Genomic DNA, 27605 nt, shown 5'->3' with positions numbered 1-27605 from the left:
CAGGGCTGTTCTTATGTAGTACATAACTTAGTTGTGACCACCCAGCACAGTTCTCTGCACCAAACAAACGGGCCCCACCTGGCCTTTCATCTCTCTCTCCCACAGGAGCCCCCCTCCTCAGTCCAAAGCCCCTTACTCACTGGTGAGAGGGTCAATGCTGCTGGGGAACTGGCGTTTTTTCCACTGGCATAGCCCAGGGCGATGCTTAAATTTGCAGCAGAGCGTTTCGCAGCCGCGACCCTCTTCCTCCTTCTCTGGCTCTTCCTTTTTTTCCTCTGGGGGTTTTTCTTTGGAAGGAGCTATAAGAACAAATTGAATCAAATTGAACCGGAGGTCCTGAACCTGGGTCTCCAGTGCCGTCGGACTGTAATTCCTGTCATCTCACCAGCCAAAGGCCATTGTGGCCAGGGGGATGATGGCAATTGTAGTTCAACCACATCTGGGGTCTCAAGGCTGAGAATCCCGGGATTGAGCCAAAGCACACCTCTTAATTCAGCTTTTGTTTTGGCCAGGCTCTGGTCAGCTTAATACCAGATATGTGGAGGCCAAAGTTATTCAACAATGAGGGGGGAACACAATCTCAGAAGCACACTCGGAGTCTATGCGATCCTGCATTTGTGGGGGTCAGAGCAGAACAAGGGGCCGATTGACTCCCAGTGCTTCGTCTAGTCCCTGGGCCTATGTCCAACTTGCCCAGTCCCTGGCACTGGTCATAATAACCCTTCACATGTGCGCACACAGAGTCAGCCACATGCAGCCTAAGCCCAAGCTCTGCCACCAGGGAGACTGTGGCAGCAGAAGTGCTGGAAAGCATCCCTAGAAAGCAGCTGTGGCAACCATCTTATCAACCTGCTATTTCATAGGCCAGGAAGGCCTTTGGGGTCAGTGGGAATAAAACTGACTTGCAGCTGATCTCTGGCCAAGCTGAGGATGCCCATCTTAATGAAGCAGTCTCAGCTGAACTCTTGCAAAGCTTATGTTCATCTCAAAGGTGAATAACACGGCTTAGGGGACCTCACCGATGGAATAAGCCATTCGTAACCCTGGAAAGGAAACTCTAAGGAGGGAAAGCAAGCCCCAAGGGGCAGGGAGAAGATTCAAAACAAGGACACGAGGCATATACCCCTAGCAGTGGGGACAGCCTGGCAGCCCTTAAGGAGCTGAGCCAGCAAGCCTGCTCAGCAGGGCTCCTCTAACTTACATGCCACAGGGGTCTCTTCATCAGAGGAGGCATCAGGATCAATCAGTTTCTCTTTGACTTTCTCTGTCCGGTCCTTAAAGAGTCGCACCAGTTCTTGGAGGCGGTCATTGATAACGGTGCTGTTCTGGCTCGCAGTGGAACTGCTGCGTCCTTGCCAACTGTGGGGAGAGCCGGCCAGATATTGGGAGAGGCAAGTTTCTCATTAACGAAAGTTTGTTTCTTCAGGCACACAGGATCTTGGGCCTGGTTGAAGCAGGCAGGGCTGCGGGCAGATGAGTGGCGGCAAATACGCAATTGGCAGGGGGGTGGGAGGCACTTCAGGGTGGAGCAATTAAAGTCCTGAGATGCTTGCAGGAAGCCGAGATACCCTTGTAGCAAGGGTGGCCAGTCTGAGGCTCGGCAGCTGCTGTTGGACTACAACTCCCATCATCTCCAGCCACAATTGCAGCTGGGAATGATGGGAGCTGGAGTCCAACAGCAGCCGGAGAGAGCCTTCGGTTGGCCACCCCTGATCTATACTTCGCCAGTCTGTATTTTACTCTCAGCCTTTTAATAAAATAACACTTCCAGTGGCATGCCTCAGCCAGCACACCCTGAACTTTTCCAAAGGAAGCAGTGGGGTGAAGATACCTCTTTTGCTCTAAGAATATCTTCTTTAAGAGCCAGTGTTGGCCTCTGGGCTGCATCACATGAAAATGGCCTTCCTGGTCTGATAAAGTATCTGTGTGCATTCCTGTACATAGCGTGTACAAAACGCGTATGTCTGCATGACAGCCCCACAGAACACAATATAGGTCAGTGAACCCCTGCCCCAGTGACAGCAAAGCCTCACATCCCTGTCCCCTTTTCGATCCTTTTGATCCAAGAACAGCTCCCACCTGACACTGACCAAAGTGAGGCTACACCCATGTGAGGCCACCTGCTGGTCTTTCCTCCCTAAAAGAGGACCACCCCACTGTCTGCTGCCTGGTGGAGATGTGGCAAGATGCAAGGGTAATATGGAGAAGGAAGGTTTTCGCCAGGTTTCCAACTCACTCTTCTCCTTGCGGATTCAGCTGGTCTGGCCAAGCTTTCACCGGCGATGAACCTGGAGATGGCACCTGCAGCTCTTCTGTGCTGCTTCCTTGGGAGAGGCATTTCCTCCTGAGGTGGAGAAAGAGTTTGGGAAAAGAAGGCTCAGTCAGACAGACATTTCCCCAGATCTCTTCCCTGTCCTGTGTGTGCACACAAAAAGAGGAACACTAAATAGGTCTCTCCTTTCTTTCCCCAAATTGCAAAGTGGGTCCATTAAAAATATTGTGACCACAGTATCATGGCCCTTGCATGCAGGCTGCAGAAAGCGATTCTTCACTGCTCTTCAGTAGTAAAGGACATGTGGAAAGGACCTCGATGTTGCAGTGGAGAAGTCGGACATAAGCCAGCAGTGTGATGCAGCTGCTAAACAAGCCAATGCAATCTTAGACTGCATTAACAACAGCAGAGCGTCCAGATCACAAGAAGTGGTGACAGTTCCACTCTATTTTGTGCTGTCAGTGTCGGGCCCCTCTTGGAATATTGTGTTTGGACAGCAGATGTGTGAAGAGCTGTCACTGTCTACCACAGAACAATCTTTCTACCATCCAGCCTAAATCTACTTCCCTGTCATCTCAACACAGCTGTCTTAGTTCTGCAAGGGGGAGCAACAGAGAAGAATTCTTCTTCCATGTGGCAGCCCTTCAAATATGACATTTCCTAGTTTCAGCTTTGTGATCAGGGGATTGGGTGTTAGGGCCGCTCTGGGAAGAGCACCTGGCTGCTTGCCTGCAGAAGGCTCCAAGATCCCTCCCTGGCAGCATCTCCAAGATAGGGCTGAGAGAGAGACTCCTGCCTGCCACCTTGGGAAAGCCAGTGCCAGTCTGGGTAGCCAATAGGGATGTGCACGAACCGGTCCAGATGTCTGGTGTTCGAGCCGGTTCGGAGGCGGGGAGGTCCTTTAAGGCTCAGCGAGGGTGCTCTAACCTCCCCCAGCATATTTCCCCCTCCGGAGCTCTCCCCAAAATCGCTGCTGCGGGGCTGCAGTGTAGATCCTTACAGCCCTGGTCAGCATTCTACCGGAAGTGACCAATGCATGCGCACAGGTGTCGGCCACTTCTGGTAGGACGCTGACCGGAGCTGTAAGGAGGTATACTGCAGCCCTGCGGCAGCGGTTTTGGGGAGAGCGCCGGAGGGATAAATGTGGTGGGGGAGGTAAGAGCACCCTCCCTGAGCCTCAAAGGACACCCCCCCCCGCAGGCCTCCAAACGTGTTTGTGCACATCCCTAGTGGACAAAACTGAGCTAGATGGACCAATGCGCTGACTCGGCATAAGGCAGTTTCCTATATTCCTATGTTAGAAATTTCACCAGCAAAGAACTTCCCCCCACAAAAAAAAACCTCTAGGGCCTTTCCTCCCCTATCTCCCCCTAAAACAGATTAGAGCTCTGTTGCCATTTTAGCATGGGGGCACTTTTCGTTTGGCTGCATTCACACAATCACAAGGATGATGGTTGAAAAGTTAATCAGGTTTAGTGAGCACAGCAGAGCCGACTGTATGAACCCAGAATTTCAGAGCAAGCCCAGATTTCTCCCTGCCTGTTTCTCTCCCCGCATCAAGGGGGCGGAGGAAGCAAGCACAGGCGGTGGTGGGGCGGGGGGGGGAGAACTGTCCATACTGCAACATGCTGCAATGCTTAAACTCCGTTGCAAGCCTTCCTACCACGGGAAAATGCAGCAACTTTCCTGCAACACTATTACCATGTCATAGGGCCACAACGCATCAGTAAAATTCGAAACAAGGCATTGGAAATATGGACGGCACCTGCTGACAGCACAGCGAGTGCAATGTCAAAACACTGGCCCTTGTGGGACACATGGCAGCAGGGAGTCGTCTGGAAAACACCCTGGAGGGGAAGTCGGAACTGGTACAAATCTTCCTTTGCAAATGGCATGGGCCCTAAACGGAAGATGCAGCCTCTGAATCACTGCTGTTCTTACCTCCTGGCAGCCATGGGCGTGACTGGCACTGCGAGGGTCTGCGTTTTGCCTCGTGAGGGTTGTTGCTGTTGCTGTTGCTGAGCCGGGCGGACAAGAATCGGCAGCCCCGAAGAAGAACCCTTCTTGGAATCCACATGCCTGATGCTCACGGTGGGGTATCTGTCTGCTGGAGTTTGCCCTTTGGCAAGGAAGCGCACTCAGTGAGCCAGAGAGAGAGAGACACACAGGCCAAGTAAAACCAGCACCACATAATCCTAGTAATGAGATTTTGCTGAGAAAACCAAGTCTTTCTTTCATCTTGCTTAGGATACTATATTTTCACATTAAAAACTCTCATAGATAGATCCCCTTTGGTTTTAGAGCATTATTTTATAGAGCAAATAAAATAACTAGGGTCAAGAAGTGGACTGGATGTGGTCCTTTAAAGCCTTAAAATGTGTGTGTGTGTGTGTGTGTGTGTGTGTGTGTGTGTGTGTGTGTGTGAGAGAGAGAGAGAGAGAGAGAGAGAGAGAGAGAGCTTTCATCCATAGCTGCTTTGTGCCAAAAATCCCTGCCAAAAAAGGGGGCTATTTGCCCCAGAAGTGGTCATTTGAGGAAAAAGATGCTTTGGGGGCAGAGAGCTTTTTTGCCTCCCCACCACAAAAAACACACACACAACACCTCTCAATACAAGCCACTTTCCTGCCTCAATAGGTGCCCTTAAGGCTTCTTTGGGACTTAACTGAAACATTTCCAATCCACCTCCCACTTTAAGCCCATTTGCTAATGACAGATTTAAATCAGGGATTCTTCTCAGTCCTGGGTCCTCAGAGGATGGGAGTTGCAGTCCCACAACATCAAGCAAAGAGCCCCTGGTGGTGCAGTGGTAAAACTGCCGCCCTGTAACCGGAAGGTTGCCAGTTCGACCCTGACCAGGGGCTCAAGGTTGACTCAGCCTTCCATCCTTCCGAGGTTGGTAAAATGAGTACCCAGAATGTTGGGGGGGCAATATGCTAAAATCATTGTAAACCGCTTAGAGAGCTCCGGCTATAGAGCGGTATATAAATGTAAGTGCTATTGCTATTGCTATCTGGGGGCCCCGGGCTTCAAAGGAGGGTGCAGCAGCGTGGCCTTCTCAACAGAGCACGCAGCCCCACTTTCCTTTTCCCTTCTCCTGGAGAGTAATCAAGGGTGTGGAATGGCAGGGCACACAGAGCACGATGAAGACGGGTCCTTTCAACCCTTCCTAGTTTTCTTTGAGCATTTCTGGGACTGCAACCTCCACAGACAAGCTAGAGTGACGACTACTGAGCGCACACTTTTCAAAGTGATCTCCAAAGACACACAAACACAAAAAGCGGAGGATGCCCGACACACAGAGCAGCACACACAAAGCGGTGGCAGAGACGACGACGACCGTTACCGAGGGTGTGAGCACGGGAGGCTTCTTCCTTCAAAAAACTGGGGTTGGCCACACCAGCCTTGTGCTTCCGGGAGACCAGGACGGGGATGCGGGAAGCAGCAGCAGTGGCTGTGGTGGCTGCTCGGTAGGTGGGGACATTGGGCAGCTGCTCAGCTAGGCCCTGGTGGGAAGGGGAGGCCTCCTGGGGGCCAAGGGGCTTGTCAAGCACCAGGCGGGCTAGCTCAACGTCTCGGCTCGGCTTGGCCATGGCGCTAGGCAGCTAGAGGCTTCAAGCAAAGGTTGCGGGGATCTGAAGCTGCAACAAAAAACAGAGTTGTGTGAGAGAGACGGTGGGTGGTGGTGCTCCGTTCCAAATCCACCGTTTCCTGCGGGGGGAATACATGATGGTCACAGACGCCCTTTGCAGCGGGAGCAAACGGAGTGGTCTCAGGGCCCGTCTTAAGACGGCAGGCGGCATGGCCCACCAGAGGGTGGATCCTCCCAACTCTTTGACACCACCTGGCTGCGGGGCTTCAAGCCCTTCCTCGAATGCCACCCACAATCATGGGGTCTTAGAGCTTGCTTGTGAGTCTCGATCTGAAATAGCTGGCGGCTTCTTCACACGAATACAGGAAGTGGCTTCCTGCTAACCCTAACCCTAACCCTTGGTCCATCGAGGCCAGTTCCGGGAGCAAGTCTCCTCCAGACAGCCGCCTTTCCCAGCCCTGCCTGCAGACGTTGCCAGGGGCTGGACGGGGGACCTTCTCCATGCAAAGCAGGAGGGGCTCACCACGGAGCGACGATGCCCTTCCTCATCAATGAAGCTGCCTTCTATTGAGTCAGAACATTGTCCATCGAGCTTAGCATGGCCGGCACTGACCGGCAGCAGCTTTCTCGGCTTTCCAGGCACGGGTCTTCCTCCCAGTTCTGCCTGGAGCTGCCAAGGACCGGGACTTTGGGCATGCAAAGCAAGCATATGCTCTGCCCCCAAGCTATGGCTCCTCTCTTCTACTGCTGATGATGGGGCATGTTCTGGTTGCAACATTTAATGTCATCTTCTGTGCACAAACACTTGCCCGGGGGAAAGCCCAAGGTGTGCTGGCTGCATGAGAAGGGGGCAGCTTCTGCCTGTGTTCTTCTCACAGCTGCCCTGCCCAGATGTGGACCGCCAGGCCCAGAGATTGTGTCATGGTCTCGTGTACAGTACCTTGGGGGGCAGCCAAAGCCGCTTCTGCTCCTGCTCCTGCTGCTTCCTCCTCTTCTGCCTCAATTTAAAAACAAACAAAACATAGTGATCACCTAGCGGAAGACAGAGGTACAAGGTTGCAGGAGCAGATACGTAGTATTCATTTTTAAATGTGTGTCCTGCACCTTTACGAAGGTGCATCTTTTGGTCAGGCCCATTTATCGTGATTATTATTATTTTTTGAAAGATCTGTCATTGGTGCTAAAGAAATGTCCGGATGCAATTCAACATATTGATCCAAGAACAGCTTTGTTTGGATATATAAAAGAGAACAGATTTTTCTGAATTAATGAACTGACTGCAACTAGCCTCTGTATAGTCAAAGCCGGGGGGGGGGGGGGGACTCAGTTCCTTCAGCCAAAACAGATTGCCTTAATCTTGTGCGGAATATTGTGTTTATTGCCAAATTAAGTGCCAAAGAGGGGGAAACAGACAAGTTCATAAGAAATTGATTTTATTTATTCAATGCTGGGATACTAATGCATAGGATAATATTTATCCATATACATTATTTTTAATGATTTATTTATAAGACAGTGGTTTTTAGATATTTGTTATAATGTCCCTTTGTTAAATATTTATATATGTGTATATCCCTTTTCCCTTGTTTCCCACATTAGTTAAAACAAATTTTAAAAGAAACAAACATTATTCTGAAGAATATTGGTAAGGAATAACATCCCAGGAAAAAGGTTTCATAAGAAACAGACACGTTTCATCGCTTCATCTCTGCAGTTTCACTACAGTTCAAAGGCAAAATAAATACAGAGAGATGGAATTGGAATGCCCCTTGTCAATTTCATGCACTTTGCATGAAAGGCTTCTGCCAGGTAGTGGTGAGAGGCGAGGTCGCACAGTGAGGTCGCACAACTTCATAAGCCACACCTCCAAGCCAGATGAGACAAGAGCAATACATCACACCATCATCTCTGAAAGGAATGTGCTACTATAGCGACACAACTCCAAAAATCTCTCCAAATCTGCATGTACAAAATCCATGACAAATACTTAGGTTGGGAGTGAGGTCCCTGGAATACTACAGATCAAGAGAAATGTGTCACTTCATCTGAAGAATTGTCATTGGCACAATCCACAACACGCTCCGTAGACAACCTCTGGTGGACAACTTCTGCTAACTGAGCAAAGAGACACCTTTAAAGTGGTGATTTTCTTCTATTCAGCAGGAGGAGAGCAACCGGCCCTATCCGACCCCAGCACAGCATCCCTCCAGTGGCTGTTACTGGTATCTGTCTTATGTCTCTTTTTAGATTGTGAGCCCTTAGGGGACAGGGGACCATCTTCTTTATGTATTATTTATTTTTCTATGTAAAGCTATCTGAGAACTTTGGCTGCGAAGAGCAGTATATAAATTTTCATTGTCGTTGTCGTAGTGTCTGGTCTCTGTTACTGCTCTGGACCACACTGTTTCCCTCTCTGGCACCTCCTGCAGGTCTGACCCCACAGCCCCCCCCCCCGCCCGACAGTTTGGTCTGTGGCTATACAAGTCCCACAAGCACGATCTTGGCTGGGGACCATCAGCAGCTCTCCCCAGGTGATGCCTTGGCCAGTGAGTGTCATGTGGAATCTTTGAGGCCTCCACACAGCACAAGAGTTTTCCCATCTCGGGGGTTTGCCTTCTAGTTAAATGCAGCTTGCACGCTGGAAGCTCTTTGCCTGGATTACCTGCAGAGAAGAGTCCACAGCGGCACCTCTTGCCTTGACTTGGTCTGGACGAGCTACCACCAAGGCACAGCCATCAGATGTTTCCCTGCAAAAGACACAGAGGAGGACAGACAAGGATGCTTCGCAGGTGGATCAAATGCCAGGCACAGACCCTCACCCCGCAAAGGCCTCTTTGCACCACATCACACACAGAGGGAACTTGCAGAAAAGGACTGAAGGGCCATCAGATGACCACACTGGAGTGTTTCCTTTACCAATTACAAAGGCACATGTAAGGTCTAGGAAGAGCACCATGCGATATAGACGCCTAACTTACTATTAATATTATTATTAAGGATATTCAGATATCACTTGTATACAAAAATGTTGCTATCAAAGCAGTTTGCACAGCAAGGAAATGAGCATATATCATCATGCTCCCAGGCGCCCCACTTCCTGGGGTTTTAGAGGTGCCAAGCTACTTGGATTTTGGCTTCCCTTGGAGGAGAAATCACCCAAGAGTAAGGTTGCCTTTGTAATCTTTGGTGTATTTAAGAACATACAAGTTGAGCATCAGGGAGAACTGAAATAGCAGAGTTACTGTTACTAGAAAGCAACAGGGGGCATCTGCTCCTGAGAGAAAGCCTTGCACCCCAAGGGGCACCATCTCCCTGCCTTTTCCTGACCCCTGTTGACTGAGCAAAGAGACCCCTTTTGAAAAGTGACGATTCTCTTCTATTTAGCAGGGGGAGAGCAACTGTTCCTATCCATCCCCAGCACAGCATCCCTCCAGTGGTGGTTGCTGGTGTCTACCTGCTTGGTTCAGTTCATTTACAGTTGCTGACCAGAGAAATATATACCTACAGCTCAAACAGTAACCATAGCTAACCCAGCTATCTGTAGACCTGATGGAGTCCAGCTATACAGATACACTCTTGCTTCGAATTCTAACGGCAATAAGACAGAACTTAGCAACTGCATAAGTAATTTTCTCATCACAGTAAGATAAAAGAGAGCTAACACAGGGTTCATCCGGGCAGCCAGGGTCATTTGCTAGGAGGGGCACTATGAGTTCATAGTGAGTGTCCCTGTAGAAACGACAGTACAGTAGCACATGCGGTAGTGACTCAGTAGCATCTGCCTTGCAAGGACACAACTGCTACCCGTAAGGGACTTTTTTGATCCTGCCTTCAAACACAGCAGAAGGTCAAAGGTCAACGTGTGAAGGCTTTGCGGTATTTTGCTACTGTAAGCTTATCTAAGTAATTAGCAGGTTTCATATTCAATAGTTGGTTCCCCACCATTAATCTCCTAGATATACAACTTCTATCAGATTGCCACGCTACCGCCCCAAATTCTTTGGGAGAGCGCCAGGCTAGCTTGATTAAGACTCATAGCCAACACTGACTGTGGAGCAAACTCATAGGAAAACCATTTCCTTTCCCGTTCTGTTTCCCAGTGAACCTATCAGCTAACATGAGCGCTAACAATCCAGTGGGATTAAGGTTTATTTTGAGCCAAAATTTAAATATTAAAAGCCAGATTTTAAACTCAAAATTTATCAGACCTGCCTCCACTCTCAGAGCTGCGTTAGAAATGCCTTGTGGTACTTGAAATAGCTTTCTACGAAATTTAGATGGAACAGCTTCTACGGCTTGGATGTGAGGACAAAGGCTGAGCTGTGCTCCACAGAGCAAATGAACCAGCACCCTGGACTCAAAATGTCTTATGGCTGCTGGGATAAAACGCCCACCCCTAGAACAGAAGAACGCCAGTATTGCTGATGATGGCCTTTGAGCATTTGAATGACATATTATTGATGGATTCGATGACTAACAGTGGAATGAAAGACAATACCTGCTTGAGTTTATGCCCGTCAATAGACCAACATAAGAGTTTGGGGCGCTTAGCAAACCTCATGATCTTGTTTTAGAGTAATTAATCTGCAGAGCATGATCTTTACAGTAGAAAGCAAGGAAATTAAGTGCTCTTCTCAAGCCAATAGGAGCCTGCGATAGTATTACAGCATCATCTGTGTACAAAAGCACTGCTACAGGTTGAGAGGCTAATATTGGGGAATGAAAATCTGAATGAATCAGAGAGGCAACCATAGAGTTTATATAGAAATTAAATAATAGCAGAGCCAGAATGCATCTTTGCTTCACGCCTCTGTTTGATGGAATGTCTTTAGAGAGATAACCTGCCGCATTGCACCTAACTTTCAAATAGGTGTCCTGATGCAATTTATATATTAACAGCAACAATCGATAATGGATGCTTGAAGTTTAGACCACAGCTTCTCCCTAGATCCTGAATCAAATGCAGATTTAAGGTCAAATGCAGCAATAAGGAGCCCTTTTGGCTTTGAAATGTATTGTGCTATCACCATCTGACTGAGACGGTGGTGAATAACCAGGCCTAAAACCAGCCTGTTCTGGTGCCAGAATATTTTCAGAATCAATCCAATCTAGCAACCTTGCATATAAATGCCTAGCATAAAGGTAAAGGTAAAGTTCTGCCCTCAAGTCAGTGCCGACTCCTGGCGACCACAGAGCCATGTGGTTTACTTTGGTAGAATACAGGAGGGGTGTTGAAATTGGAAAGCTTTTTCATTTCAGATTTCAATGCTGAAATGTGTAGTTATAGTGGTTTCCATCCCAGGCTCCCCAAAAGCTCTCGCTGGGTCTGTCTCACACCTAGCCTGCCAGCTAGATTTCTTTCACTGACCGCACAAGACACCTCCGGCTGATTAGCCCTCCCCCTCCAAGACCTCTGTTTTTCAAGCTTCTGCTGAATTACTTTCCAGTCGCCTGAGGGGGGGAGTCACTGATGCCTTATTCAGACACATCCAGTGGCCTCCTGACTATCAGGCAAAGATCCACCCAACAAAAAAGAGCTGGTCAGCTGAGCCAGCATTCATGACTGCAAAGTCACTACACTATTAAGAAGCAGCCCGTCAGACCCGGGTCAAAAGAAGGCGCTTTTGTGAAGGTCCTATTATCTGACGCAAGCAGTTTATGCAGCAGAATGGCCGCTGTGCTCCAGGCCTCACTTGGCCAACACAGGAGAGATGTAAAAGACAGAAACACAGGTTAGCAGCTGCAATCAGCTGGTTGAGATGGAGGAGATCCCCCTGGCAAATGGCTCCTTTGCTCTGATGACACATTTTTACTGACCTAGAAGAGTGGCTGGATTGATATAAGAGAAGTCACGTACTCATATCTGAACCGTTAAGGCAGGGGTTCTCAAACCAGGGCCCCGCAGATCCCAAGTCCCAGAATCCCCAGTCACAATGGTCATGAAGGCTGTTGTGGCTGGGAATGATGTAGGGCTCTAGGTAGCCCTACAACCTCTGGGGACCCAAACGTGAAAACCCCTGGTCTAGACCATCCTGTCTGTCAAATGGGGTTATCAGAGATACAAAGGCCATGTGGCTGGGGACTATGGGAGCTGGAGTCCAAAAGCATTGGGGGGCCCAAGTTTGAGAATGCCTGTGTTACGGGATAATGCATTTTTATTGTGTATTAACGTGGCTTAGATATTTGTCACATTATTTACTGTCAACTGTTCCGAGTATATTTGTATACAGAAAAGGGGTGTATAAATAAAGTTGATTCTGACTCTAATGATGGCTGTTGCAATGCTACTCAACACAAGACAAATGCATCTTCACAAATTGGGTAGAGAGCATTTTCTCCTTCTTGGCCATAACTTAGCATCTGTTGTGATTATTTCACATTATTTCAAACTGATCAGGGATACCAAGATGGCATCACTCAGATTATTGTTTCACATAACATGATGAGACAAAATTTAAAAACAACAACACACCAGCTCTGTAATGAGACTCTGTGTCCAAGGTGGACTCAGTGCTCATTCTTGGCTTTGTGGCTGACAAACCAGGATGAAGCACTGTCTAAAAAGTCAACACCACCAATATTTCATCATGCTCAAGCGTGACAAACAACAAACCAAGGTGGGGCTACAAGCCGCCCTGAGCCATTTTGGAGGGCGGCATACAAATTAAATAATTAAATAAATAAATAAATAAATAAATAAATACAAAGATCAGAGTGAGCTCTGGTGTCATCGGGAACAGAGAGTATGGCAAGCCTTAACCCCACTGACGCCCTCTAAGTGCATTCTTTTCCTTTCTCTCCGGAATTGTATGCCATTCATTCCTATAGGGCAGAGGTTCTCAACCTTATGTCACCAGATGTTGTTGGAATACAACTCCCATCATCTCCAGCCACAATGGTGTTCGGGCTGGGTTGAGGGGACCAGAACAAGGTTGAGAACCCTGGATGTATAGGGAGAAATAAAGCACGGCTCTGGCAGATGCTGCTACAATGAGGGCTGAACCCTTCATCCATGGCATTGGGTGGCGTGACTCACATGGAGAAGGGATTCCATGCCGGGGGGTGGGGGCTCCAATGTGGGCCTGTGCATAGAGCATGCAGAGATGCACACCACCCCAAGTGCCCTCACAGTCTACAAGCTTCCCGTGCCAAACCCCACTCATCGTAATGGCAAGCACCTCCTGACTAGCTGCCTCCCATTGAAAGCACAGCCACATTTCCATTGTTTTCCAGAGAGCATGATTTGTACTCAGATGTTTTTGACGCACAAAACCAAATGGAGCACTTTTGCTTAATCTAGAGATCAGCTGCTGCACCCTTAACCAATTCTGCACCCTCATTTTGGCTCTGGACACCTCAGGAATGCTCTTGCTTTACAGCAGCTGTAGCAGAAGAAGACGACGCAGCTGGAAACTCACCTACTTGGATCATGTCCTTGGAGGCTGCTGATGACCACCATCCCATACCTACATCCAGCCCCGTAATTCCCACGGTCATCTTGAGAGCATCTGCTTACTGTACGTGTGTTTCAAATAATCCGGAATTGCTTCAAAGATCGAGACTCTTGACTCTCCCCCATTTCTGATGCCTTTGGAGGAGATGCCAGCCCCACTGCCAGTTAATCGGCTTGAGCTGTCACATCGCTCCTTAGGACACCCCCACCCCAATGGAGAAACGCGCGGAGGGACCAAAGGACTGTTGTTGCCAGGGGAAGCAGAAGGGTTGCTAGGGAGGAAAGCAGGTCACTAAGAGACTCATCCTGGTTACTAAGCACCGCACATCACTGGCAGCGCCTTGAATAAGTTATGCTAATAGGAGCCTCCTTCGAGGGGGGGGGTTTGTTTTACAACAAAACCAAAGGGAGTCGTTCTGGTATATTAAAACATTTATCTTCCACTATTAATTGTATTTTCTTTTTTAAAAAACTACATCCTGCCTTTCCAATTCTGATGACATGTCCAAGGAAGCTAACAGCAATCACAATTAAAAAACAAAGGGAGAAAACATAAACACGAGAGCTAAGAATAACCCATTCAAGCAATGAAGAAGGGTCTAACTGAGGTTGGAATGCAATCCCGGTGGGACCCAAGTGGATTTCCCAGGGCTGGGAGTTCCACAGGCTGGGTGCTTCCACTGAGAAGAACCTCTTAGGAACCTCCACCACCGACTGCACTTCCGATGGGGATGGAGCATACAAAAGGGCCAATCCGGCGGGCTGATTGAAGTGAACGGGCAGGATCCCACCCACAGGAAGGCAGGGCAGTTCCTTCAGTGTCCCAGTGAGCTCTCTAGCACTGAGCCCAGGAGGGCTGAGCCTTGGCTCCCCAGATGACGTCATGGGATTACACCTCCCAACGGCCCCAACTACAGTGGACCCCTGCAGTCCTGTCTGGGTCCCTCTGAAGAGTCACGATTGCAAGAAATGCAGGAAGGGCTCTCAGAAGACCAAAGCGTCTCTCTGCTAATTGCCTGGAAGAAGCAGCGGCAGGGAACTTTCTGGAGGGGCTTTTCCTTCCGTAGCCAGGTCACCTCTCCCCTTTTCCGGAAGAGGCCAGACCGAGGACGTCCCCTGAAGGCAGAGGGGGCTCTGGTGGAGTGCTGCTGGGGCTACACAGTTCAGCAAGCAGGAAGGGGTTGATGGATTAAAGCCCTCGAGCCAAGCTGTAACCTGCTGTTAGCTGCCCCGAGCAAGGGAGTGGGAGAGACCGGGAAGTAAAGAAAGAGGGCCGAGTTGCTTTCTGAGAGGAAAGAAAGGCCTTGCCAAGGCCGTGCTCCCTTCTCTCCAGCAGCCATGCCTAGAGGGGACCCAGCCAGGCACCCGGGCTATTTCGGGAGGAGGTCCTGTGGCAATGGTCCATTGCCATATCTGCCCTTGTCTTCCTCCTTGCACAGTCTGGGTCGTCTCTATTCCTCCCCATAGGGACACTAGCAGAGAGGGTAGCCTGAGGCTCTCCCGCGGCTGCTGAACAACAAACCCCATCATCCCCAGCTGTAATGCAGATGGGAATGATGGGCGTTGTAGTCCAGCAGCTGGAGAGAGCTTCAGCTTCGCCATCCTCGGCCGACTGTCTCCAGAAGAACGGCTTTGCAGCGTTCTGAGCAGACTCTCCCACCCTGCTGGACCCAGAATGGCACCCGCTCCCGTGTGTCAAGGGGCAGTTCAGAACCAGAGTGAGCCACAGGTCTTGTGGGGGTGGCTGCTGCTCACCACTCATCAAGGTGCACAAGCAGGCCAGGCGCCACCACCTTTCCTCATCCTGGCAGAGCCCACCCCCTTCCTCGGCTTCCTGCCTCTTTCTTTCTTGCTCAGCCCCACACCTCACCTTTGGGGGCTGGGGGGAGTGCCCACGGGACAGTCAGCCTCGCAAGTCCAACACCTCACTTCCTCGCAGATCTCGTCCTCGTCGCTTTCGGCTAAGGCGGCCCCGTCCCTCTGCCTCTTGGGAAGGGTGGAGACTGAAACGGAAGAGCAGCAAAGCCGGGCGATTATCCACACCCTAATGGAAGCAAATGGGGCTTCCTTGGGAGCAAGGTGGGAGGGGACCGCCTTTATTGCACATGTTAGAAGGATGTTAGGCCAGCTCCTCCAGCCGGGAAAGCCCAGCTCCTCCTTTCTCGGCTCCTCTGCTGAATGGCCGGGCCTGGAGATTCCCAGGGCTGTGCTCTTCTCCAGGAAGGCCGGGTCCCCCTCCTCAGACACAAGACTTCTCAAGCATCTCCTGAGCCCCCCACAGCCAATATTTAAGCCCACTTCAGTTTCAGAAGCAGAAGAGGATTGTGTCCAACACTGACGCTGGCTTGGCTCCCCGCCCCCTGCCCCCAGAAGAACGTTTGCTTCCATACTGCAGGGCTGATCATAAACTGGTTCCTGCCCCACTGAGTTCAACTGGCTGGTACCTTTGTGTGGGGGGGGTGTAATCTCCTCACCTTTCACCACAGCATGTAGAAATGCAAGGTCCCCAGTGCCCTTTGGCTTGAGAGACTTTCCTGGATGTGGCTTCCTGGCCTTGTAGAACTCCCTGCAACAACAGGCCTTCCTGCTTGCCTGCGATGTGCCATCATCCAAACATTGGAAGTGGACAGGAATGGTGGTGGCAAGAGGTTTGGCTGGATCCAGCCGCAGTCAAGCCGTTCCATGCCCCACTGTTGGCAGTGGAAAGGTTTTGTGCAGATGGGGTTGTCAAGGCAGCCCTAAGTTCCTTGCGGGGCAGGCTTTGAAGAGCCTGGCGCACCATAATCTCTGGGGCGCTTCTGGCTTCGCATCCTGAGGATTCTTGCCCTTTGCCCTTCAGGGAACCACAAGTGGGGATTCCTACAGGGCTGTAGGGCGTCCGGCCCTTCTAGCAAGAAGACCCTCTGTCCAGTGCCACTCCTTGGGATGGAGAGCTGGTCTTGTGGTTGCAGGTGTGAATGGCTAAGCAAGGGTATCCTGGGTGTGCATTTGGAGAGGTGGCACATGTGAGAGCTTTCTGCTGCGAGAAATTCCCTTTCGGGGATGGGGCCATAGCCCAGTGGCAGAATAGCTGCTTGGCATGCAGAAGGTCCCAGGTTCAATCCCCGGCAGCATCTCCAGGGAGGGCTGGGGAAAACTCCAGCCTGGAACCTTGGAGAGCTGCTGCCAGTCTGTGTAGACAGTTCTGAGCTAAATGGACCAAGGGCCCCAACTTTGCATAAGGCAGCTTCCTAGGTTTCTGTGTTCTTAAGTCTTTGAAGAGTCAGACCTAGGTTTTGCAGGCCATTGCTGCTGCTGCTGCTGCTGCTGTGTGTGTGTGTGTGTGTGTATGTGTGTGTGTTGTGTTGTGTTGTGTTTGTTATCTCCAAGGCCACACAAATTTCTTGCTTCTCAGCAGGAGGAAAAAGCAGCTTTGAAACCAATGCCACTTCCAAATACCCCCCAAGCTGAAATTCTGAGCTCACCTGCCAACAGGAACTGGAAGCCCAGCTGAAATCCATGGGACTTCAGAGCAAAGCTCTTTGGGGTTGAGTGTTCATTTCTCACAACACTGGAGCCCAGGGGCTAGTCTGAAGGCATAGGGCCCAGTTTCACAGTTGGCATGGCCCTGGGCCTGCCTGGGAGGCTGTCTGCAAGTCCCCCTGGGCTCCTTGGAGGAAGGGAAGGGCGTGGAGGAGGGATCACAGCCAAAGGAGGGTTGATGCCCCGGCAGCAAGTGACCCAATTAAAGGCAAAGAGTCAGTGTCCAAATTGTGGGGAGAAAGAGAGAGGCGGCTGGCTTAAGGGAACCTACAAGTCTGGCCCTAACCTCACCCTTCTCCAGTTTTAGCTGCTGGGCGTTTGTGTAGTTTGACCGCCACTGAATTCCTTCTCACATGCTTTGCCGGCTATGAAATAATTGTTTGTTTTCCCTCCAGGATGTTCAGCAAAGGAAGTTTCTCCTTATCTGTGTGCAGAGAATGTGCCTCTGCACCTAAAAGGGCTGTGAACTGCAGAAAAGTAAGAGGTTTGGGGACGCATTCTGCAATATCCAAAACATCTTTTTATTTATCATCTTTATCTACTGCCCTTTGTCCTGGGACCTCGGGGCATTAAACCACAAACAAAACCACCATAAGATGCTATGAAAGTACACTCCAGATCAACAGACATAGCTACCATCAAAGACAACCAAACGGAGAGCAACTTGTTGGCCAGAGGCCTGGAGGAAAAGGACAGCCTCCAGCCTCCGACTCAGGTGCAGTGAGGAGGCTTCGTCTGAATTAAAGCTGGACAAGACAGAGCTGCTCACCCTCGTCGCCTGAGGGCACTTCCAAGCAAGGGCAAGTCAGATGCACAGTCCATCAGCTGCTGGTGCTGTGCACCAGACAGGCAGTCCTAGCCATGTGGAGCAAGCGGGCAGTTGAGAGTGACCGGCAGTTGAGTCCGGAGACTGGGCCCCAGAAGCAGCTGCACAGCACAACTCCCACGGGGGAAACGGCCACGTCTAAGGGAGGCTGTGCTCCGTCACCCACCCCTGGCTGCACTTCTGTACCGGAGGGCACCTGCATCTTTTCTATTTCCTTTCATTTCTAGCTGCCATAATTGGAGATTTGGGGTGTGAGGTTTGAGGCCATCTCTTTATTCATTAAAAAAAAAAAAAAAGCAAAAACAGTGCATTGCTTGACGACATCACATGGGGATGATGAAGAGCTAGCAGGGTAGAACACCAACAAGGCTTGATCTCAGTCCTGTATTACCCGGCGGCATCCTCAAGCCCGCTTGCCAGGGGTGAGCCCTTTGGTGAGCAGGACACCCAGCACCCCACACAGATCTCCTCCTCCTCCCCAGGGTCATCCCCACTGCCCTTTTTGAGGAAGTGGGAAACAGAAGGAATCCTTTCTGAGCAGTCAGAGAAGGCTCCCCGCCCCCCGTGACTTCCCATCTCCACGAGCCAGTGCAAATGACAGAAGACCTTTCCTAAGACATGTGTCTGTGTGCCAGAAGAGGACCCGGGAGAAGAGAGGGGACTGGTGGCAACCACAAGTCATGGCTGGCTAGTGAGCAACGCCTAAATCTTGACTACCGGAGCCAGGGGCGTAGCTGGGGAGGGGGGCCCTCCCCAGCAGCCCCTCAGAGTGAGGGAGACTTGCGTTTTGGGAAGTATATAGATATGTCAAATAAATAAAGAAAGAAAGAAAGAAAGAAAGAAAGAGAAGTGATGAATAAAATAGGGAGGGGTGGAGCTGGGGGGCCCGGGTTCTTGGAACCCGTCCATCTGCTCAATTATAGCCAGACCCCTGCCTGGAGCAGCCCCTCCCCCAGGGGTTAAGCGCTGTGTGCCTCAAGAAGGCGGTGCCCAGGCCCAGCAACTCAGGTCCCCAGCTCATGAAGAGCGCCAAGACCTCAAGGGCCTGGCCTGAAGGAACACGGCTTGGTAAGGTGTATGCAACTCGGTTATTGTTGATACTGTAAACTGCTTTAGGGGCCTGGTCAAGGCAGAAAGGTGGTCCAAAAATGCAAGGAAGCAGTGAACGTGTGGATCCCTGAGTCTTACCCCTGACATTGCATCTGCACCTCTATGCACATTATTTGGGTGGGATAAGGGGGAGGAAGCACCAAAGCAGCCGTGGAGACGTGTGTCAGCATGGCCCCACTTTCCCCAAAGAGTCATGGCAGAGGGGCAGGCAGGAGAAGTGCCCCCTGCTGCTTCTGCACAGTTCTGCAGAGTGACAACCGGGGAGTCAGCTGGGGCAGGGGGCCAGCCAGGCCTTCTCCCGCTCTGGAGCGCCCCTCCTGTGGAGAGAGCACTGCACGACAAATGCACAGGGACAGCCCGGGGCGTGGAGGTAGCCGGGCGACGCTGTGGCGACTCAAAGCAGAAGAGCAACGGGTGGTTGGGGGGCCCTAGGAGGAGAGGCTCCCCCCGCCGCCCCCTCAGCACTCAGGTTGGCTTCGTTGGGCTTGCGGAGGGAGACGGGCCCCAGTCTTCCGTTTGTTTCAGAGGCACTAGGCCCCTTTGCTCCCTGAAACAAGAGGGGGAGGGAAGTTAATGAGCGGCAGGGAGAAGGGAGGGGCTTCTTGCAAGCCCCACATCATCACCCCCCTCCCCACTTGGGTACAGGCAGGGGTGGCCCAAGACCTTGTGGCAGGGGCATAGCTAGGGGAGAGGGGGCCCCTGTTCATCCCTCTCTCTGGCGGCCCCTCAGAGTGAGGGAGACAATGGAGAAAATAGGGAGGGATGGAGCTGGAGGGCCCTCAGGAGCTGGGGGCCCGTGTTCTTTGAACCCTTTCGCTCAATGGTAGCTACGCTCCTGCCTTGTGGCACCACTGGGCGGGGCAAGGGGCCAAACGCTGCCTTGCCTTTCAAAACTGACCCTTGCAGGCCTTGGAAACAGGGTTGCCATATCCAAGCTTCCCAAATCCGGGTGGCCTAATCTGCATAGTATGCAAATTATGCTGTGACTAATTTGCATTTTATTTATTTATGTATTTATTTATTTGACAGATCTGTATACTTTCCCTTCCTTCTCTGCCCTCCCATGTGATCGGATCCAGAGTAAAATCTGGGCAACCTATTTGAAATCCGGGTGAATCCGGGTGGAATTTAGCAGCCGGGTGGAGGAGCCAAAATCTGGGGGCTCCCCTAAATTCCAGGGAACGTGGCAATAAATAAATAAATAAATAAATAAATAAATAAATAAATAAAGGCTACCTGGAAGCAAGTTATAGGCCAGTTCCGACCATGATAAATAGGGTAGCAGAGACACGCCTTACCCATGTTTGGGAGCCCTTTATGCGCTCCTGCATTGTGATAGTCTGTGAGTAAAAAGCAAGGTAGGTGGCGTGGGGTGGGGTGGGCTGGGGTGGGAGAGGAGGAAGGGGTCGTCTGCTAAGCAGCCACTGGGCGGAGGGCTCCATCCTTCCTACCCAGTCGCTGGACCCAGCTCTTGAACAAGGTAGGACAAAAAGCCCTCCAGTCCAATGCTGCTCAACAGGCGACCCCTTCCTCCCCCTCCAACCTTGCCTTTGACGCACACTCAGAGTGTGCACAGCTCCTCCCAAACGGGGGTAGGGTCCTGAAGAGCCCTTCTATTTGCTGACTCTCTAGAGCAGGGTTTCTCAACGTGTGGGTCCCCAGATATAATGGACTTCAACTCCCATAATTCCCAACCAAAGGCCACTGGAGCTGGGGATTATGGGAGTTGAAGTCCAATAACATCTGGGGACCCACACGTTGAGAAACCCTGCTCTAGAGCAAGTCCCTGAGTTAATTCCTGCTGGCTGGGCAAAGAGGCACCTTTCAAAGTGGTGCCTCCCTGACTCAGCAGGGGAGAGGCAAGCAAGGCCCCCAGTTCAACCCAGCATCTCTGCAGCGGCTGTTGCTTGGGTCGCCTTCATGCTTTTCTTAGACTATGAGCCTTTGGGGACAGGGAACCATTTTCTCACCCCTTTTCACACTGCTTTGAGCTTCTCTCTCTCTCTCTTTTTGGTTGAAAAAGTGTATAGAAACATTTCAATCATAAATATTTTCTGAAGGTCTTAATGCCAGTTTTGCACCACACCTGTGCTGTGGTGCGTTACCAATAAAGCGGCTGCTGTCTGTTACCCTGCATCAGCTGTGTTTAAAATAATTAAAACAAAAAACAGAGGGACCCCAAATCCAAGAACATCATGCCGTTCAAGTCTGCCTAATGCAACAGCACTGAGAGAAATAATTCAGGACTTACTTCCTTGCCCTGGGGCCAGCGCTGCTGCTTCCATGCACTGTTGGGGGGGAAACAGGGTGGAGATGAGTGCGCCCCCAGCTCCTCTCCTCTCTCATTCCAGTCCTAAGGGCTGCCCTCCCCAACTCCCTCCTGCCTGCTCCAGGGTAGGAAGCCACCCCAGCCCCCTGGCAGCGAGGGACTGTCCGTTGCCATTGACAGAGCAGACCCAGCAGAAGTGAGTCGTCATCACCGAGCCTCCTGGAAAGGGATCCCTGGAATTTACTTCAACCCATTTCCCAAAATGTAGTCTGGCAGTCCCGGGCCACATAGGGGAGGCTGTCAGAACACGGAAAAGCATTCCGGAGGAGAAACTGCCACAGTCCATTGCAGAAAGGTGGGGGAGAGGCTGGTGGGTTTATTGTGGCAGACACTTTTGCAGATTAGAGCCCAAGGACAGACACAGGGGCCGTGAACTCAGGAGATGAGTTTGATCGCCCCTCAGTCCCTTCTGCATAAAGGGACCCCCCTGGCCTCCTCCTTACCTGCCCGTCTGGCTTGGCTGGGCTCACCGGCTGAGGAATCACTTTCTCCAGGCCCTGAACCAGCCACGTGAAGACGCTGCAGGTCAGAAAAGCCTCGTTAGAATAAATCCCTCTCGCAGTGGCATCAGACACACAATCTTAGCCTCTCCGCACCTTTGGAACAAACCCTGCACCTCCAAGGCAAGGCATGCTCTTCTCAGTCCAGAGTTTCAGGGTTTGGTCTGAAAGTGATCTCCCTGCAGTTAGGAGACTCAGCAGAGCCCAATGATGCCACAGGTCGAGTGGAGTGGAGTGCTTTGAGAAGAATCCATGGCTTCCTGGCCTCATCTGCCCCTCTTTTAAAAAACCAACCTCCCCACTCCCCAACCCCCTTCTCCATGTGCTTCTTAGTCCTCCTGGGCGCTTTCCAGACTAGACTCTCCAACGGGGTCAGGTCGGCTCTCGGAAGTCTGCTTCCACACTCCCCGCGTTGTGACACCACAGCCCCTATGCGGACAGCAGGGTGCCGTTCACTGAGCCCCACCGCCCACGGAGATCAGCAGGGGAGGTTCATCTGCAGTTCATCTGCAGGGGAGGTTCATCTGCGGCTTGTCTGGTGGTTACACAGGGACGGGCCTTCTCTGTCAATGCCTCCCGGAGACTCCGGAATACTCTCCCTGCTGAAATAAGAGCCTCCCCAGCTCTGACAAGTTTTAAGCAGTACTTAAAGATTCATTTTTCCACCCAGGCTTTTTAACTGGATGTGTGGTTTTAAATTGTTTTAAGGTGTTCATTTGTGTTTTAATTTGCTTTGTGTTGTAGTAAAACGCCCAGAGACGGAAGTTTGGGGTGCTGTACAAATTTGATTTTAAAAACAACTGGGCAAAAATGCACTTTGAAAGCGGCGATTCTCTCACGCCCAGCAGGGAGAACACAACTGTCCCTACTCAGCCCATCCCTCCCTGTGGCTGTTGCTGGGGGTGGGTGGGGGGGCAGGCGGAGCTCCCTTGCCTTGGGTGTCTTTTGAGATGGGGAGCCCCTTGGGGACAGGGATCCATCCTCACATTCCTTTTCCTACATGAACTGCCTTGAAAACTTTTTCTTATTATTGCCAACCATGACAACTGCTGGGACCATCTACAGTACAGAGAAACTATCTAATTCCAGGGGTGATGGTGGGGGTGTGGAAACAGAGGCGGCAGAGGGAGCAGAATGGGGCCGCCCACCCTAGCTCTGAAGTGGGCAGAGGAGCAAGGGGGCTTCAGACCTCAGCCACAGGTGGGTGGGTAAGCATCAAACTCCTGGGGCAGACTCTGCCCCATACTTTTGATGATCATCCAGGCCATGCACTTTGAAATGGAATGGAAATTCACTGTAAATTGCTTTGATATTGTCCAGCATTAACATAGTAAACCGTAATTACCAGAATATCCAGCAGACTGGTTGCTGCTATTGCCTCATTTTTAAAATCCGTCTCCTGCAGAATGCCCAAACAGAATGCCCAAAGTTGTAGCTGCATGTTCATAAGCCAACATCTGCACCTCCAGGAGCAGTGAACAGTATTGCGGCAACTGCAAAAACTCACAGCCAAGGAAAAGCAATTTGCACACTATTACCTGCTGCCATCACCACCAAGAGTTCGAGGAAAGAGAGACACGCTCAGGCCGGACAGGCTGGCTGTAGAAACTCGGTGCTTTGCCCCGACAGCGCTGGGGGGGCTGGCTGGGAAATCCCCTGTGTATCAAAACCTTTCAGTTATTCCCTGTGGAGGTGGCTGGAAGCGATTTACGTGGTGTGTGGAGAGGAGATGGGAGGGGGTTGAGGAACGGGGTGCACACTGTTATTTATTTTATGTTTATTTGTTTATTTATTCGTTCAATTTTTATACCGCCCTTCCAAAATTGGCTCAGGGCTTTTTGCATTTTAAAGAGCTATAGCCCAAAGATTAAAGGATTAGAAATGGATAAATATGCTCAACCTTTCAATTTAAAAATCAACATGATGGCTAGCAACATTCGTTCTAAAAGCCCCCAAAGCAGATTTTACCCAGCAGGAATGGAAGCCACAGCGGAGCCTCAAAACTCTAGATGGCAGCAAATCTGAACAGATTCAGGCCGGCTCACTGGGCCCCAGAAAGAAGCCCTCTGGAAAAGGATTGTCTTTGCCAATCAGCTGGAGACCCAGAGGGAATGCCAGAGTGTGGGTGCCACTGCTGGGAGGACCCTGTCCTAAGTGGCCACCCACAGCCCCTCAGACCATGGCAAGGGGGGCACCCAGCAGACCATCACTGGAGAAGACCTTGGTACGCAGGGAAGGGTACGCAATGGCCAAGTTCTCTTTGTAAGTTGTGTGAGGCGGAGTGTGTGTCTGTGTGTGTGTGTGTGTGTGTGTGTGCTTGAGAGCAAGGACGCAGTCAAGAAAAAGAGCAAAGCTGGCAGGCCAAACTGGTGCAAACAGACAAGGGAAGGACTGAATCTGTGCCTCACAGTGAGTGACATCATGGGCACTAGCCAGCACTACCCCAACTACAGTCCCAGAGCAATTCCCCACCACCACCCGTCCCTCACTCTCTAACAGTTGTGCTTTCAGGAATAAGCATTGCAGATTACCTGCTACGCCACCGTTCCCCACCCCACTGGGGGCAGGGCAATGGGGTGCCTGCACCGTCCCCACAAGGCAAGCCTTGTCCACATTTGTGCCCTCCCTGGGCAACTGCCAGCCAAGCACCCAGCCACTCAAGCACGCCAGCAGTGGACACTCACCCTCTCCAGCCGCCTGCTTCTCAGGGCTCCTTTCCTGTTCCACAAATGCAGAGGACAGAATGAGCCGCTGGGTTTGGGGCACAGAGATTCCTCCCCCTCCCCCTGACACTAAACAGACACACAGGGTCGCTGCCCACCACACAGGGATGGCCTGTTCACTAGCTGAACTGGGGGGTCACCGAGGGATTCCCAGATGTTGTGGACTACAACTCCCATAATCCCCAAGCAAAAGCCATTGCAGCTAGGGGTTCTGGGAGTTGTAGTCAACCACAACTGGGAATCCCTGCTAGAGGGAACACTTCTTGGGTCCCCAGAGGTTGTTGGACTACAACTCCCATCACCCCCAGCTCCCTAGGGATGAAGGGCATTGTAGTCCAAAACCCTCTGTGGGCCCAAGTTTGCGAGCACCTGCCCTAAGAGCTTTTGTGCAAACCTGGTTGAATTTATACCACTTTTTCTTTTTGAGTGGTCTGCATATCCTGAGTGTCGTACACAGAGGTGGTCAGCGGCTTGCCTTTCCTAGCAGTTTCGCCTCTTGGGTGACACTCAGGTAGAAGCACAGGCTGTTCTCCAGACGTGCTACTTCAGTCACTCCCTGCATTTGCGAGAGATATCACCTGAACAAAATACCAGCACTGACTAGCACAGGGGGTCCCAGGTTTTGGAGTGGCTGAAGGCAGGGTATGATGGGAGTTGTAGTCCAACAACATCTGAGGACCCAGGCTTGGGAACCCCCTGGGCACATGCTCTCACAAAGGCTGCAGTCCTAAACAGGCTTTCCAGGGAGTAAACCCCATTGAACCAAGTGGGGCTAACTTGGAGTAAATATGCACTGGTTTGAACTGTAAATGTCTTCTGCTTTCTGTCCCTTGGCCCCACAAACAGAAATGCAACAGGTATGTGATACTGAGAGCCACAGTCCTGTAGTTCAGCCTGATCCACAAGCATCCTGGAATCGTTTTTTTCTTTTCCATTTCTCTGTTTTAAACACCTAGCCTGAGGAAGAGTTCTGTGCAACTCAAAAGCTTCTGCAGCGCATGGTGAACCTTTGTTGGTCAAAGGTACTATTTCATGGTCCCTGCGCATTGTTCAAAGGGATCACAGGCAACTGCTCTTGGCTTCCTTGGTGTCAGAAACCAAGCATATGATCTCACCCTTCTTCGGCACTTACCTCTGCCTTTTTCATATTCTCTGGCTGAGGAATCATTTTTTCAAATCCCTCCTTCAGCCAGGTAAAGACCTTTTTCCCTCCACTTGAAAGGGATGGAAAGAAGAGAAACACACTATGAGGACTGGTCATCTTACTAGTTCACAGTGAGGCTGTCTGCCAGACTATCCTAGGAATGCAGTATCAGCACCTTTGGTTTTCTATCTTTTCCAAAGGACAATACAAGAAAGGAAACGCCTGCTAGCAACCACTCCACCCTACTCTGGTGGTGGTGGCGGCGGCGGCGGCAGCAGCAGCTCAGGGGGCAGCAGTCGACACAATTCCACTAAGCAGGAGGAAGAGCTGAGCCCACAGCTCAGGAGCAGAGCATCTGCTTGGCATGCAGAAGGTCCCAAGTTCACTCCCCGGCAGATGGAAAGACTCTCCCCTGAAGCCTTGGAGAGCCACGAGATGGACCAATGGTGTGACTCAGTCTCAGGCCCCTTCCTAAGGGGAGGAGAGGCGGTCTAGGGGGAGGGAGGGGGAGTTGTCCCCTTCGCTAAGCAGGGTCCACCTTGGTTTGCATTCGGATGGGAGCCCACATGCAAGTGCTGTAGAATATTCCCCTTCCTTAAAGGATGGGCCATAGCTCAGTAGAATGCCTTCTGCCTACACACTCCCATGTCACTCCCTGGAAGCATCTCCAGGGGTCAGCTGGGAGAGCCGTTGCCAGTCAGTGTAGACAAGACTGAGCTAGATGGACTCAGGGCCTGACTGTTCTTCCCAAAGGAACATTGGAAGCTGCCATCTACTGAGTCAGACCCTTGGTCCATCTAGCTCAGTATTGTCTAGACAGACTGGCAGTGGCTTCTCCAAGGTTGCAGGCACGAATCTCTCCCAGCCCTATCTTGGAGATGCTTGTGGTTTCCAAATCCTTGTCTGTAAATCTTTGTAGATGTATCATGTACAAACAACCACTTTGTATATAATTGTGCTTTGGAAACGTACTGTATGCTTTGGTAGTTTGTTGGTTCAATTAAAAAATACTGTCCTATTAAAAATAAATAAATCTTGTCCTAGCTTGGAGATGCTGCCAGGGAGGGAACTTGGAACCTTCTGCTCTTCCCAGAGCAGCTCCACCCTGTAAGGGGAATCTCTTACGGTGCTCACACATCCAGTCTCCCATTCATATGCAACCAGGGCAGACCCTGCTTAGCTAAGGGGACAAGTCATGCTTGCTACCACCAGACCAGCTCTCCTTTGGTCTCCTCTGGGCAGAAGGCAGCTTCTCGTGTTCCTAGCGATGAGCCGGTAGCAATGGTGCCCTGAAGTGCAGACCCAGGAAGGGCAAGGAAGGACTGGCAAACTCCAGCCATTCCAACTCCAGGTGGAAATAAGGTCTAGTGGGATCAGCAAGGCTTTCTAATGGCTAATATTTTTAGGACTGGGGTGCAGGCAAAGGTCAGAAACATGGTGGCTTTGGGGAGGACTTACATTTTGTCTAGGGCATTATTATCCGAGCTGGATTGCAGCTCACCAGGCTCTTCCTCGGCTTCATCAAGCTCAAGCACGGTTATCTCTGGAAAGGGGAAATTGAAAAATAAAGGCAAAGGACTCTGGCCTGCTAACTGCAGGGAACAACCGCGCGGCATGGAAGACGGTGGCAGAACGGCTGGCTTGTTGATCTCTGCCCTCAGCTCCTCCCCAAGGTGGGCTTCCCAAGCAAGGGTCACAAGCCTCGTGACCAGGGACGATGGGAACTGTAGCCCCACAGCATCTGGGGACCCACACTAGGGAGCCCTGCTCTAAAGCCTCGGCCAGCCGGCCAGCCAGCATGACAGCACTCGTGCCCAATGACGGTGGCTATATTGGCCATGGCCCAATATAACGGGAGGTCTCCTGCTCTGCATGGGCAGGCAGCACAAGCAGCATTTCTGTGCACTCAGCCAGCCTCCCCCCCCCTCCTTCTTCCTCAAAGCTTCCCACACTGGAGCAGGAAAGGCGAGGAGTCTCACTGCATGCTGGAACTATCACAGGGGAGGACTTGGGGGTCCCTCCCTTAGTAAAAAGTCCCGGGTTCTTCTGCACTTGGGCTAATGGAGAGCCACAGAGGCACTGCCACCACCAGGAGCACACACACACACACACACACACACACACACACACACCCGGA

The 27605-nt window shown here is 51.2% G+C and overlaps 1 protein-coding gene across 2 annotated transcripts in view; it reads right to left on the bottom strand.

The window, feature by feature from the left end:
* CNGB1 (cyclic nucleotide gated channel subunit beta 1) overlaps positions 1-27605 on the bottom strand; it is a 54280-nt gene that overhangs the window by 16256 nt on the left and 10419 nt on the right. For both annotated transcript variants that reach the window (XM_053270519.1, XM_053270520.1), the window contains 13 exons: positions 26927-27011; positions 25457-25538; positions 24286-24319; positions 23140-23257; positions 21545-21620; positions 21024-21060; positions 15185-15317; positions 8524-8608; positions 6802-6859; positions 4214-4391; positions 2237-2344; positions 1202-1359; positions 141-299 (listed from right to left, as the gene is read on the bottom strand). In XM_053270519.1, coding sequence (XP_053126494.1) covers positions 141-299; positions 1202-1359; positions 2237-2344; positions 4214-4391; positions 6802-6859; positions 8524-8608; positions 15185-15317; positions 21024-21060; positions 21545-21620; positions 23140-23257; positions 24286-24319; positions 25457-25538; positions 26927-27011 — 1311 coding nt within the window. The remainder of the gene's footprint in view (positions 1-140; positions 300-1201; positions 1360-2236; positions 2345-4213; positions 4392-6801; positions 6860-8523; positions 8609-15184; positions 15318-21023; positions 21061-21544; positions 21621-23139; positions 23258-24285; positions 24320-25456; positions 25539-26926; positions 27012-27605) is intronic.

This window comes from Hemicordylus capensis, chromosome 9 (assembly GCF_027244095.1).
Source record: "Hemicordylus capensis ecotype Gifberg chromosome 9, rHemCap1.1.pri, whole genome shotgun sequence".
NCBI classification, from domain to species: domain Eukaryota; kingdom Metazoa; phylum Chordata; class Lepidosauria; order Squamata; family Cordylidae; genus Hemicordylus; species Hemicordylus capensis.
Note: the sequence above shows the minus strand (reverse complement) of the source record. Positions and strands in the feature narration are given on the sequence as shown.